Genomic DNA, 13375 nt, shown 5'->3' with positions numbered 1-13375 from the left:
GAGTATGGTCCAATTATAGAAGTAAATAACATTTTGAAGCAAAATAGTTTGACGGTAATATTTCACAAGCAAAAGCAAAACATTTAATCAATGTTCTGGCTTCACAGAAATTGGTCAATGTTTCACCAGATCTTCCAAAACTTATCAACTCTATGAATGTCCAACAGCCAAAAGAAAATGAAATTGTTTTGCTAAGTGGGCTAGCATCTGGAAATCTTCAGGCAGATTTTGAAGTTTCACAGGTGAGTAATACAAGTTCCTGATGAGTCCTTCATTTAAAAAAAATCATTAGTATCTCACACAAAATAAAACAGATGAGCACATTAACAGATGAACTCAAAACAGATGTTACATATAAATTACTATATCATAAGGTTCAACAAGAAATTCACCTTCAAAAGTTTTTCTTTGTAGTTTTTTTCTAAATATTAGCTACATAACTGAATAGACATCATTTTGGATTTGAAGACAGAGTATCCAAATATTTCTGAGCCTTAGTTAACCGTCTATATCATGAGGATAATCATGGTCTCTGGTTTATAGGATCATAGTAAAAGACATACTGAAGTTGTATATACAGCACGTTGCTTAAAACAGACTTGAGGTTTTCATTACAGACAAGAAAGAGGAATAAACATTGTAAGGAATTCAACAGTTCCTCCCCCAAATACAACTAAAACCGTACTTTCTCCTGAAAAAAAAAAAAAATCTTATTTGGGGGAAATGTTTATTGTCCAAATTTGAAGACTTGTAAAAATCCTTTTTAAAGCAGTGTGACAAATCAATTAACCAACAAGAGCTTATTTTTAGATAAACATGTGTTGCTGACCTTATAGATATCAACAAAGCTTGTGTCCCATGTATTTTATATGAATCCTAAACAGTCAGTAAATTTTAAACAAACTGTACATAAAGTCCTTGAAATACAGCAAAATGAAGACATTCTCCACAATTTATGATATCAACAATATTTTCCAAGCAACTCTGAATTTTAAAAATTGCTCTGGTTTTTGACAAGTACAGATATTATAAGAAAATCTTACCTTGATTTTGAAATCTGTGAGAATGGACACTGCTACACACTGGGCCTGACTTTGTCATGAACTTGTTAGATCTGATTAATTTCAGTTAGGATTCTCAATTAAATGTAACAAAAATAGCTTATGGGTATAAAGAATGTATTGTAGCATATACCTAAAAAAACCCAGGGGATAAATTGGGCTCTTACCTCAGGCTCTCTTTCCTGCTTTCTTCTTGTTGGCTCCATTGTCAGACATCCATCTCTGCAACAAGGCAATATCCCTTCAGGTTCAAACTGAGAAGAGAATGGATATCTGGTCCAGGGGTCTCACTATGTGCTGTTGCCTCACTGAGGTGTCACATGCCTGTGTCTGTACCCACTGCTACCACTTGAGTTATGCAGTGTTCAGAGCAGTCAGGCCTGAGTTCGTGATCACCTGTGGAGCTGGACACAAATTAACCCCATGGGAATCACTTGGACTATGAGTCAGGCAGCACTCAGACAGGATCTCAGAAACCAAACAAGGACAAATGACCCTTGATCACAAAGGTCGTATAGATGAACACTGAGATTAGGAAGATTTACCGTGGATTTACTAAAGATCGCCCAACAAAAATGTGTCCAAATTCTGCATAGCTTTGCTATGTAGGACGGTCAGGTAAGTATTTTGCACTTCTTTGTGCTAATGGGTCCCATTTCATCCTGCACATCGCTTCCCCCAAATCCTTCAAATAGTTTTGGAAGTAGCACATCCTCTACATTTTATGTAATAGCAGCACGCCAGTACTGGACCTCACCCTAGACCATCAGAGCTAGTATCTGTTGTTCAAAGATATGGCTTCTTTGTATCATTAAAGCTGGTTACCTATTAATCCATAAATCAGGACAGAGACAACTTAAGATGGGCCAGTCAGGGCCCAATCAAGTTAACGTTAACCTTGTGCCAAATTAACGTTTTCCCCATAAGGAAAAGAATACACAAGTCATTTGGTGTGTTTGGCTTGGGAAGTTACAACACCAAAGGCAGATTTTAACTATCCATCTAGAATTTTCAGTAGGAACCATATTACCTCTCCTTTCCTTGCTTACTTTCTTTTCTTGATCCACAAAGCAGCTGTTAGAGCAAAGGCAAAGCCTCAAAACTCCTATAGTCCCTTCTCTGTGTGAGTGAAGATCTCAGGGCCCTTGCATTGTTCTTCGTTCTCACAACCCCACCCACAGCCTGAGTTTCAAAGACCATGGTCTTACAGCCCACCATCCCTGTGTATATGTATACGCATACCCAGTCTGTAAAGAATACTGAGTGCCTCTCAAGGTTGGCCCTGATACCCATGTTGGCTGACCCTTCTTTACTTGTTCTGTCTCCTATTTGCTTTAGTATTAAATTCTCATTGTGGAGATTATAAGAAGGAATTTTCTTCATCTGTATAGACTCCTTATAGTAGCTTAGCAAAATAAAACAAAAACATCTTGGAAAGTACAAAGGACTATTTAAATCTGAAGTGTTTTAGTGTCCAAAAGTTTGAAGCAAAGTGAGATAGAAAGAAAATATTGCCTAAAACAAGGCAAGGAACCAAGGTGGAGAACTAAGAAAACCAAGACTGGTTATGCAATTGTCAACTGGTCAGGATACTTCTGGCAGGAAACGTGCGGTAACATTACAAGGATAGCTCAAGGAGTTTACCTTTTCAGCTTCCTAAGAAGTTTTGCAATTTTAGAGTGATTTTCACTTTGTTTCTTCATGCCTTTGTGTTTTTTTTTTACCACAGCAAATCATTCCATTCCATTTTTATTTTGCTGGATTTATTAAGTACGACACGTAGTAATACTGAAGAAGCTATTTAGAGCATGTTGTATTTTTTTCAAGTGTCTAAACGTATCATAAAGATTTATTGTGCACCTGGTAGGTGCTAAGTACTTGTCTGGATGCTGGAAATGGTTTAGTGTACATGCTTTTCATTTATTTTATAGTATCTTTTTGCGTATGATTTCTTGTAGATATTACAAAAATCTGCATAAATACGTGTATAGCCAACCATGTATGTGTGTACATATATCTGAGGACACCAAAAAATGCACATTTTTGAGGAACAAGTGAGAAGGTAGTACATTTACCTTTTCATTCCTCAAACCATCCTTCATAGAGTTCTTAACACGAATCCTAAAAAAACTTAAGACACTAACCCCAAGACCATTCCAGCAATCAGTAGAAGCAGCAGGTCAGTAAACTGCTAAAATGGAGTCAAGCAGGCGTTGCACTACAGAAGCAAATGTTTCTGCTGTGCTTGCTAGGTATAGCAATCAGGCCAGTTCCTGTGGCTGTTGTAACTTTGAGATAAAGACATGGGAAGGAGTTTGAGGAGACCCAGATGGGGGATTACATCCTTTCTAAATGCACTAGTCTTGCATGTGTTGTTTGGATGAGGTGCACAGAGGAGCATGGACAAGCAGGCAGGCAGCGGTGACCAGCCAACTTCAATGGCAGTGCTGAATCCTACTCTACACTTATGTGATCTTGAAAGTACTAATTACCTTTCTATGCTTCTGTCTCTTTAAAAAAAATAAATGCACAACCAACCTCACAGAAAGATTATTTACTTTGGGGGTAGTAACCCAATAAACTAGCATAAAAATACATATCATTACATTGTCTTGAGGTCATATTGTTTTCCCTTCATTTAACTAAGACTCCCAGGATGTTCACTTACCTTCAAGGTTATCACAAGAATATATTGCCTTTCCAAGAATTTTATGCTGCATAATATTGTACACTTAAAATCTTATCTCTAGTGTTTTCTGCAAGTATTATTTAATTTTTCCTATTATTCTAGTAACACTTCTTTGCCTTCTTCAACAGTCTTTTTACATTTTATACACTAAATTGAATGCTATTAAATGACCAATATGCAAAATTTTGGCCTACAAATATACTAGTTTCACATGATTCAATTATATGGATTTTTATTTGTGGCTGACTGACTGGTAGTATATAGAGCCTTGCCTCCCAGAGCAACTTTCTGATTTGTTTCGACCCCAGCACACTTCACATGTAACAGGCACTATGAAAATATATGGAAAACTTCAGGCTATCATGTCATGTTCAAATCCAGGGAAAAGAAAAATCCCACAGTCAGCTGGGGTCATTTCATGGCAACAGATTCTCACTGCTTGGGGAATCATAGATCCTTTAAAATTGCAATCACAGCCCTAACCTAATGTTCATGTCTTTAAAACCAGCACAGAATTTTCTAGAAATGCAGACTGCAATTTAGTAGATACGGATTGTGGCCTGGGTTTATGTATTTCTCTATTTTTTTAAGATTTATTAAAGTTTATTTGAAAGGCAGAATTACACATACAGAGAGGGGGGACAGAAAGAGAGAGAGGGAGAGAGTTCATTCTTTCAGCTGCTGCTTCACTCCCCAAATGACCACAATGTCCAGACTTGTTGAGGTCCAAACCAGAAGTCAGAAGCTTCATCCAGGCTGCTGATAAGGCACAGAGGCCTATGGTCTTGGGCCTTCCTCTGCTATTTTCTCGGCACGTCAGCAGGGAGCTTGGTTAGAAGCAGAGCAACTTTATCACAAGTGGAACAGCTAGGACATGAACCAACACCCATATACAGCTGAGGACTTAATCCAATTCATCACAATGCCTGTCTTAGCTTATACATTTCTATCCAGTTTCGTAAGAGTTATTAGGGCTACTCTTCTACAACCACCTTTTGAATAGCAAGGCTGTGTGCAACGCTCCTTGAAAAACAACCTTAGTTACATAATCACAGGATAAATTCTATTTCTGAGTCCCCTGCAAATCACAGAATCCCTTGGAGAATCACTGATTCATGCATTTCATAAGCATCTCTTCTAGAACTACTCCATTTTAATACCCAAATAGAGACTGATCAATGTCATTTTTATAGTAAAATAGTGCTACTTGGAGAAATACCAACTGAATGTGTTGTAGGAGTATTCTTTCATTTGTTTGCACATCTGCCATTGACATGCATGGCTTCAGAGTAAAGGATCCCAAAGTGCCTGCTCACCAATATTAGATCCAGTGAATTACAAATGCAGAGAAGTAACGTGAACTATACAGTCCGCTTTATAGGTAGATGTTTAAATCTAAAACATATTCTCCAAACATTTCAAATTCCACTTTAAGGTAAATGTATCTAGCCCTCTTCTTGTTCATTAACTCAGCAAGTGTTCCCTTTAACAGAAAATCTGTAAGGAGGCATATTGTTCCTCTTACAAAAATGAAACCCTTGGTATATACACAATACTTTTGCAATTTGCTACTAATTGTGACAGGTTAAAAGATTTTTACCCATAAACTAATATCTGAATGGAGTTAATAGTTTTAACTAGGTCACCATACAGTAATTTGTGTACCATTATCACTGCTCTACCCATTTTTAGAGATAATTAGTTCAGTTCTAGTGGATTTCTTTAAACATCATGCGGGCTGCTTCCTCAGATGAGCAACACAAATTATAAAAACCTTTGTAATTGATAGACCATTGACTATCTGAAAAACCAAAAGCAGTTTGATTGAGCATCATTATGTAAGAAAAAGATACAGGTTTGCTAACAGTTAAGCATGACTACAACCTAGGCAGACTTCACCCTGACCCTGGCTCTGACCTCTCTGTTCTAAGAGCACTGAACCCTAGCAGATATCTAATTGGGGATTTTTTTCTCTGCAACTTTAAGATGCAGAGATTTTGAAAGGGCTTATTGCTGGCTTTTGCAACCTAGGAATGCCTTTCTCGAGGAACTGGGGGCATCTCCTTAAAGTGTTGCGGAAGAGTGTCTCATTTCCCTGACTTTAAGAAAGAGTGGGAGCCGCTCTCAGTGTACTCACCTAGAACGGAGCAGCCTCGGGAGCTTGGGCAGACCTGGGGACAGCTCACCACATGTTCGTGGTGGCTGGAATCAGGGCTCTGAACATGGGGGTTGGACCCAGCCTGGGATCTACCAGCAGCCAACTGGGTAGATGGAGGACGGGCTAGGCTAGGTCTCTGCCCCTGTTGAGCCATGTGTGAGCTGTTTGGGTATGGATGATCCTTGGCTGGGCTGAAACATCCAACAGTAAGAACCAGAATGGGTTGAAGGCCACTGTTCCTGCTAGGACAAGAGGTGGACTGAGTAGGGCTGGCTCATGGACCCACCTATTGGCGCGAATCTGGCATTGGGAGAGGTTCTGATGGAGGGTCCTGGGCAACTCCTCTGGCAGGACACAGACACGGCAGGTACGCACAAGAAGCACGACAAGGGACAGCCCAGACCAAGCCAGGCAAAGGTACCCACTGGGACACATTTGGCACAGGTCAGGGACAGACCAGGCTGCACCAGTTCAAATCAGCTGCTGACAAGTCCAAGTACCAGTACTGTGTGTGTTGGGCCAGGAATAGTCACAAAGCATACTAGTACACATTACAGCTGGAATAGAGTACACGCAGGGCTGGGCTGGACTGTAACCCTCACCAGCTAGAATTGGGGGTTGGCCAGGCCGGGCCAGGCTACAGTACCCATTAGCAAATGCTGAGGTGAGGCGGGCCTTGCCAGACTGGGCTGCAGCACTAGTAGGAAACGGGAGAGGTGGGTAAAGCTGTCAGGAGGAATGTGGAGGGGCCCCCTGCTGGAACACCTCGCCGATTAGAGGGCATGAGTTGGGTGGGATAGCGGCAGACCAGACCGGTCAGGGCTACAACACCTGTGGGCCTCATGCGAGCCAGATCAGCGAAGAACCAGGCTTGAGTGACTATCCCTACTGGTGCAAACATGAAGCAGAGTTGGTGAGGGTTGGTTGGGCTTTGCCACAGCATCAGATAGCAGGTGCTGGCACCGGTGGCTAGCCTGTCAAGTTAAACTACAGAACCATCCAGAAACTGCATGATGGGGTGGGGGGACAGGAGAAATAATGGGCACCTCCCTCTTGGGTTACCACTCCTACTGGAGAGCATGAAAACCAAGACTGGGGCAGGGGTGGCTGGACAGAATGGCACCCACCAGCATGTGTGTGGGCTGGATAATGGAGCTGGTTGGGTTGAACTAGGCTTTAATGCCCAATGGCATGTATGAGAGCTGAATGGGATGTGGGACAGACAGGACTAGTCTGCTGCGCATACTGGCAAGCACGGGAACCAGGGCAGGGGCAGGCCTGATGGGGGTAATTATGGGTCACTCCGACTAGGCTGCAGCTGCCACTGGTTTATGTGAGGGCCGAGTGTGTGCCGGGCAGAATCAGGCTGGACTGCAACACCCATTGATTCTAGTGAATGACAGGGCTGGAAACAGAACCAACCCAACAGCTGCAACCACCAGCTGATTGGGACGGTGGACTGTGCTGATTCCTGTATTTGCAAGTACACGCAATAATCTGGTTTGGGATCATTTCGAAGTTTCTTTGGGGATCTCCCCAATCGAACTGCTGGACTCAGAACCCTAACCATGAAAAGACAGAGGACATAACAAGTCAGTCAACTACCCCAGTCATATGTTGGCAGTGAAAAACTGGGCAAACGGAGACTCTAAGTTGGACTATGTCAATCAGTGGATTCTGCAGTGACTTCATCATGCTTAGAATGGCGAGACTGGCAGCAATTCATAACTGTTGAACTATCAAAGCCACTTGATCAAGACCCTCAGAGCATGCCCCACATCAGGGACCTGGAATGGCTGGGAGGCTGGGTGGGCCTTCTCCCTTTATTCCCCCCTTTACCCCAGATTTTTTAAAATGTGGAAATAATAGTCTTAACCACTATCCTGCAGCCCTTGAATCTTTGTGCCCTATTTCACTATGTAAATATTGTAAAAAAAAAAAAAAAAGAGTGGGAGCCTAGCTTCAGTGGGCTACTTGCTCCCAGTTGTAAAACAATCTCCTGCCATGAAGACACAAAGTTTACTTTTCCTTTGACTAAAGACCGTTAACAAACACAGACAGCCTAAGACCTCTTTTTCACCTCAGCTCTTAAAATTCCTTCAATCTGTTGTTTCACTGCAGCTGTGGTCTAGCTCAGGAACGGCCTCTATTCACTGTTTCAATAGTCTGATTAAAATCCTCCTTACCAACTTAGATTTTCCCATTTCAAATTTTGCTCCAACCAGGAAAAATTAAAATATGTGATGTGTCAGATGTATTCTGTTCTACGCCTTTTCTTTAGGTGCCCTGTGTTTCCAAACATCACTTGAGTTTTTTCAAACAGTTCATCAAAATAAGTTCAGAAGAGATTTCAAATATTGTTCAATCGTCACTCCTTTTAACAGCAAAGATTGCTGGAAAGAGAAAGGTCAAAGGCAATGAGCTTTTGTTTTTTCTTTTTAATAAATGCCTTCTTTTCTCTACACTTTTAGTGCCCTTGGCTGCCAGATATCTGCTTGGTCCAATGTGCAAGAGGGAACAGACCAAACAGTACCAATTGCATCATCTTTGAAATCAACAAATTCTTGATTGGTCTGGAACTGGTGCAGGAGCGGCAGCTCCACTTGGAGACAAATATCTTGAAACTGGAGGATGACACAAACTGCTCCCTGTCCTCCATCGAGGAAGACTTTCTCACTGCCTCAGAGCACTTGGAAGAGGAGAGCGAGGTGGAAGAAAACAGGAATGGTGAGAACTACCCAATAATGTGCATCCTGAGTTAGTCACCCTATAAAAATCTCTGCTGAAATTTCTGAGAAGGGTCTGACCATTATCAGTTTGTTTGATGTAACACAACCTCCCTTGCTGAGTTCAGGGAAGCAAGGGAGAAGGATAAGAGGGCACTGATGGAGAGGCTGGCAGGTGAATCAGCAGACTTGCTGGGTGGCTGGACACAGACTCCCAAAGGTGCATTCGGCAGTGCTGCCACAGGAAATGTGTGTGCCGTAAAGGGAAATTTTCCTGCCTGCTGAGAATCAGAGGCCATCCCTGAGGGGCCAGTTAGCTTCCTTGGACTTACATAAAAACCATAGTTCATTATCTGGATCCAGCTGGGACTGGCTTAGATTTTAATCCCAGCACTGCCACCTTGAGTTTGTGAATGGGGCCACACGCACAGTCACCCTGGTTCCTGAGTCCCAGTTCTCTCATCTGTAGCTCGGGAGTGCAACATGCCAACAGCTAGTGGCTGTAGCAACGACAGAAGGATACAGACTGGGAAAATGTTCGATACACACCTATGCAGCTCTCTGTTGACTCCTAGGGAGTGATTCCTCTTTAATTCTCTTAGCAGCAGGTAAAGTGATGCCCCAAACCACTGCTGCCACTGTGTCTAGGTTAAATCAAAGGCAAACATCAGAGCAAACATTTGCAACAAGCCTCACCATTGAGGTTGCCCTAAACATTCTCTTTCTTTGTTCTGTATGCCTCTGGAAACCCAACAGTGCAATCCTCTGGGTTGCTGCCCTTTGAAGAAATGCCTTCGGCTCTCAAACTCCTTCTACTCTAGGGCTTGCATTTGTACAATGCAAGTCACACTGTTGTGCGGCCTCCAATAATGAGACCCAGAAGCTCTTTTCCATCCTTTTTGCAGAACTGTAATGATACTCTATTGGAACAAAAATTATAGCTGAGTGTTGGGACATTTGTAGGAAGTGATCATTATTTTAGGCCTGGGACAACCTGCTATCCAAATGTTAATAGTAGCCCTCATGCTTTGCTCCCTAGGCTATGAACATGTGAATGTCTCTGTGAATGTTTTGGAAAGTAAAAAGTCAAGGGAAGTCATCCAGGAAGAATGGAATTATAGGGAAAAGTTGCTGTACAAACTTGGAGACAAATACCTTAGCAAATACCATACAGCACTGGGGAAGTCAGAAGGGTCGCTAGAAAACCGAGCAGAAAACAGCGCCTTCCATGGTCTAGATCCCTCAGCCAGGCCACCACAGTGGAAAGGTGAAGCTGAAGGAAATGAGAGATCTGCCACTAGTCACTGTTATGCAGAAACTCTTAAAGGACAAGTAGAAAAGCCACAGGCACCCTATTTTCCAAGTGATGCTTACTCTGCCATGATGGTTAAGAAACACACGCCTTCTGCAGGTGGCACCACCACTGAACAAGGCAGAAACCTAGACCTGGGAGAATATAAACATAGAAGAAACTCTCTTCCTCCTCTACATGATGGAGAAGCCACAACTGGCAAGTACGCAACAAATCTTGCAGAATCTGTGCTGCAGGATGCATTTATAAGGTTATCTCAGGCTCAGTCAACATTGTCCCAGGAATCTGCACTCAGTGTTTCTGCAGGCAGCACACTGCTTCCCAGTGCTTGTTCCACAAAAGATGGTGTGGTCCCTCGTTCATGGAATGAGCTCCCCAAAATTGTCATTGTACAGAGTCCAGATGGCAGCGATCTTGCCCCCAAGCCAGGTGTCCCCTTGGGGCCTGAGGTGGAAGTCTCAACCGATACCTCAAGCATCGTGTCTGGAGAAATCTGCAACAGACACCCTCAGAGTGCTCTAGAAGTGGCTCTGGCCTGTGCAGCCACTGTGGTTGGAACCATTTCCAGTCCCCAGGCCACAGAAAAATTCACGATGGAGCAGGAAGCTCTGGTAACAAACCATCCACACGGAGGCAACGGAGCACCACATACTCCAACATACCGAGTGCTCAGGGAGCCTTCCCTCAGCACCTACTCCTTTCCATCCGCTCTGTGTGGTATGACTCAGGTGGCTAGTGCAGTGGCTGTCTGTGGTCTAGGAGAAAAAGAAGAGGCGCCATGCCCTGGGGCTCCTGTTGGCTTCTTACCTACAACTGAAGGTTCTGCAGCAATCTCATCCCTGTGTGGTTCAACGTCGGAGAATAGGGTGGATCTAGGGGAGCAGGCCATCGCAGAGGCATTGCTGCAGGAAGCTGCTATGGTTTTAACAAGGCCTGATGCCTACAGCAGCATTGGAGACCTCATAGACTCTGTGAATAGGCGAATCAGAGATGTGGCTTCAAAGCCTCAGACCCTGTGCTCAGACAGTGTCCACAGAAATGAGCTGGCACAGACCCTGTCCAGTGTGATCCTGAAACATTGCATTGATGAATTTCTCCAGCAAAACACAATGTCCCCCAGCGATGGTAGGCAATCCTCCGAAATCCTGGATGCCTTAATGGCAAACACAAGTCAACTACTCCTTGATGTGATGTGCCTCACTTTCAAAAGGATGAGCCCCATCGTGCAGGAGGGTGAATGTTCCACTCTTGTTTTCAAGGAAATCATCCAACAAGAGACAGAAACACCTGGCCAAGCATACACAGAAGCCACAGACTCTGCCAACAGCCACCCACCGAGCAATCTTCATAGCCCTTGTCACGCCATCCATGACAAAACTGGGGCCCCCACACTGCAGTCTGAATTGTCACATACTCACAGAATGCTCGAGTCTTTGACCACTAAGACATCCCCCAAGAAAACATACTTACAAGGAATGGCCAGAGATGACACAAAAGCCCCTCATCCAATGCCTTGCCCCACTGACAGTGAACGCAGACCCTCTGTGGCACCAACAAGGGCACTGACCTTCAGTAAGTATGAAATGGATTGCCAAGATGCTAAGGACAGTATCAGTCCAAACACCCAAGACAAACACAATGATCTTGCACCCCAACACCACGGAGTTCAAGTTAACTTATCCTTATCAGGTAATGATGTATTGCCTCCTGACCATCCTGGGCAGCCAGCAAAGAACATGGGGATATACTGCATTACAGATTTTGCAGAGGAATTATCAGAGACCATTGTCTCCATGGCAACTGAAATTGCAGCAATTTGCCTTGACAATTCTAACGGAAAACAGCCCTGGTTCTGTGCATGGAAAAGGGGGAATGAGTTGCTGGTGACACCAAACGTACCCTGCCGATCATTGAAGAGAAGGAAGGAGAGCCAGGGCGGTGGCACCACGGGGAGAAAGCACAGGCCACCGCGGCTCAGTGAGATCAAAAGGAAAACCGATGAGCACCCAGAACTTAAAGAGAAGCTCATGAACAGAGTTGTGGATGAATCTGTGAACCTTGAGGACATCCCAGACTCTGTCAACACTTTCGCAAACGAGGTGGCAGCCAAGATCATGAACCTAACCGAGTTCTCGGTGGTGGACAGTATGTGGCAAGCCCAGAGTCTTCCCCGGAATCGGTTCCTGAGTGGTGACAGGTGGAACCGGCTGAAAGCGTCCAGCTGCGAAAGCATTCCGGAGGAGGACTCTGAGGCCAGGGGCCACGTCAACAGCCTGGGCTTGTCGAGCACCTTGAGCCAACCAGCCAGCAGAGCCAGCTCTGTCTCCAAACAGTCAAGCTGTGAGAGCATCACGGATGAGTTTTCCAGGTTCATGGTGAACCAGATGGAAAATGAAGGCCGAGGATTTGAGTTACTGTTGGATTACTATGCCGGCAAGAATGCCAGCAGCATTCTGACTTCAGCAATACAACAGGCCTGTGGGAAAACTGAGCATCTCAGCGTGAAGCCAAGCTGTCCCTCGAAGCAATCGAGCACAGAGAGCATAACAGAGGAGTTCTATAGGTACATGCTGAGGGACATGGAGAGAGAAAGCAAAGAGGGCAGCTCTTCCAGACGCAGCAGCCAGGACTGGACTTCCGGCTTCCTGTCTCCTTCTTTGAGATCCCCATTGTCTTACAGACAGTCATCCATGCCAGACAGTAGATCCCCCTGTGCCAGGTTAACCGTGAACGTGCCAGTCAAGGCCAACTCCCTGGATGGCTTTGCCCAAAACTGCACACAAGACTCCCTAAGTGTTCAGCCAGTCAATAGCGTCTCCTCCTCAGGTCTCTGCAAATCCGACTCCTGCTTGTATCGGAGAGGTGGGACTGACCACGTCACAAACATGTTAATCCATGACACATGGGCGAGCTCAATAGAGGCCCTCATGCGAAAGAACAAAATTATCGTGGATGACACAGAGACAGGTGGCACTGAGCAGGCTTCCGGTGAGTCTCTTAGGCACATGGAGAAGTGTGCAAACCGAGCCGCTGCAAGCAGAGGGAAGAGCGGGCCAACATTGCTTGTGCAGGAGCCTGTCAATGCCCCTGGGAAAGACTTGGCAACAGAAAGCAAACATCCAAACAAAACTGGTCCTCTTACAAACCACCAGAGCTCTGACTCTCCAAAACCGACACATTCATGCCAGGTCACAGCCCCTCCCATGCACGACATGAGATCCCTCTGCTCACAGGAAGTGCCTTTGATTCAGATTGAAACGGACCAGAGAGAAAAGTGTGTTGGAGAAAACACTCTTCTAGAGGAAGCAGATGGGCCACTGGACCAGCAAAAGACCACAGAGGTAGCCAGGGATGGAGACGCAGCCCTGCGCACAGGCCAGCATTCTAGGTGAGTGAATCATCTTTCAATCTACATCAAGGTGCACAGAC

At 44.4% G+C, this 13375-nt stretch overlaps 1 protein-coding gene across 1 annotated transcript in view; it reads left to right on the top strand.

Annotated features, from left to right (window-relative positions):
- Positions 1-13375, top strand: part of SPHKAP (SPHK1 interactor, AKAP domain containing) — a 113609-nt gene that overhangs the window by 75676 nt on the left and 24558 nt on the right. Inside the window, exons 4-6 of the mRNA XM_058664298.1 lie at positions 108-242; positions 8380-8635; positions 9674-13334. Coding sequence (XP_058520281.1) covers positions 108-242; positions 8380-8635; positions 9674-13334 — 4052 coding nt within the window. The remainder of the gene's footprint in view (positions 1-107; positions 243-8379; positions 8636-9673; positions 13335-13375) is intronic.

Source organism: Ochotona princeps, chromosome 5, assembly GCF_030435755.1.
Source record: "Ochotona princeps isolate mOchPri1 chromosome 5, mOchPri1.hap1, whole genome shotgun sequence".
Taxonomy (NCBI): domain Eukaryota; kingdom Metazoa; phylum Chordata; class Mammalia; order Lagomorpha; family Ochotonidae; genus Ochotona; species Ochotona princeps.
Note: the sequence above shows the minus strand (reverse complement) of the source record. Positions and strands in the feature narration are given on the sequence as shown.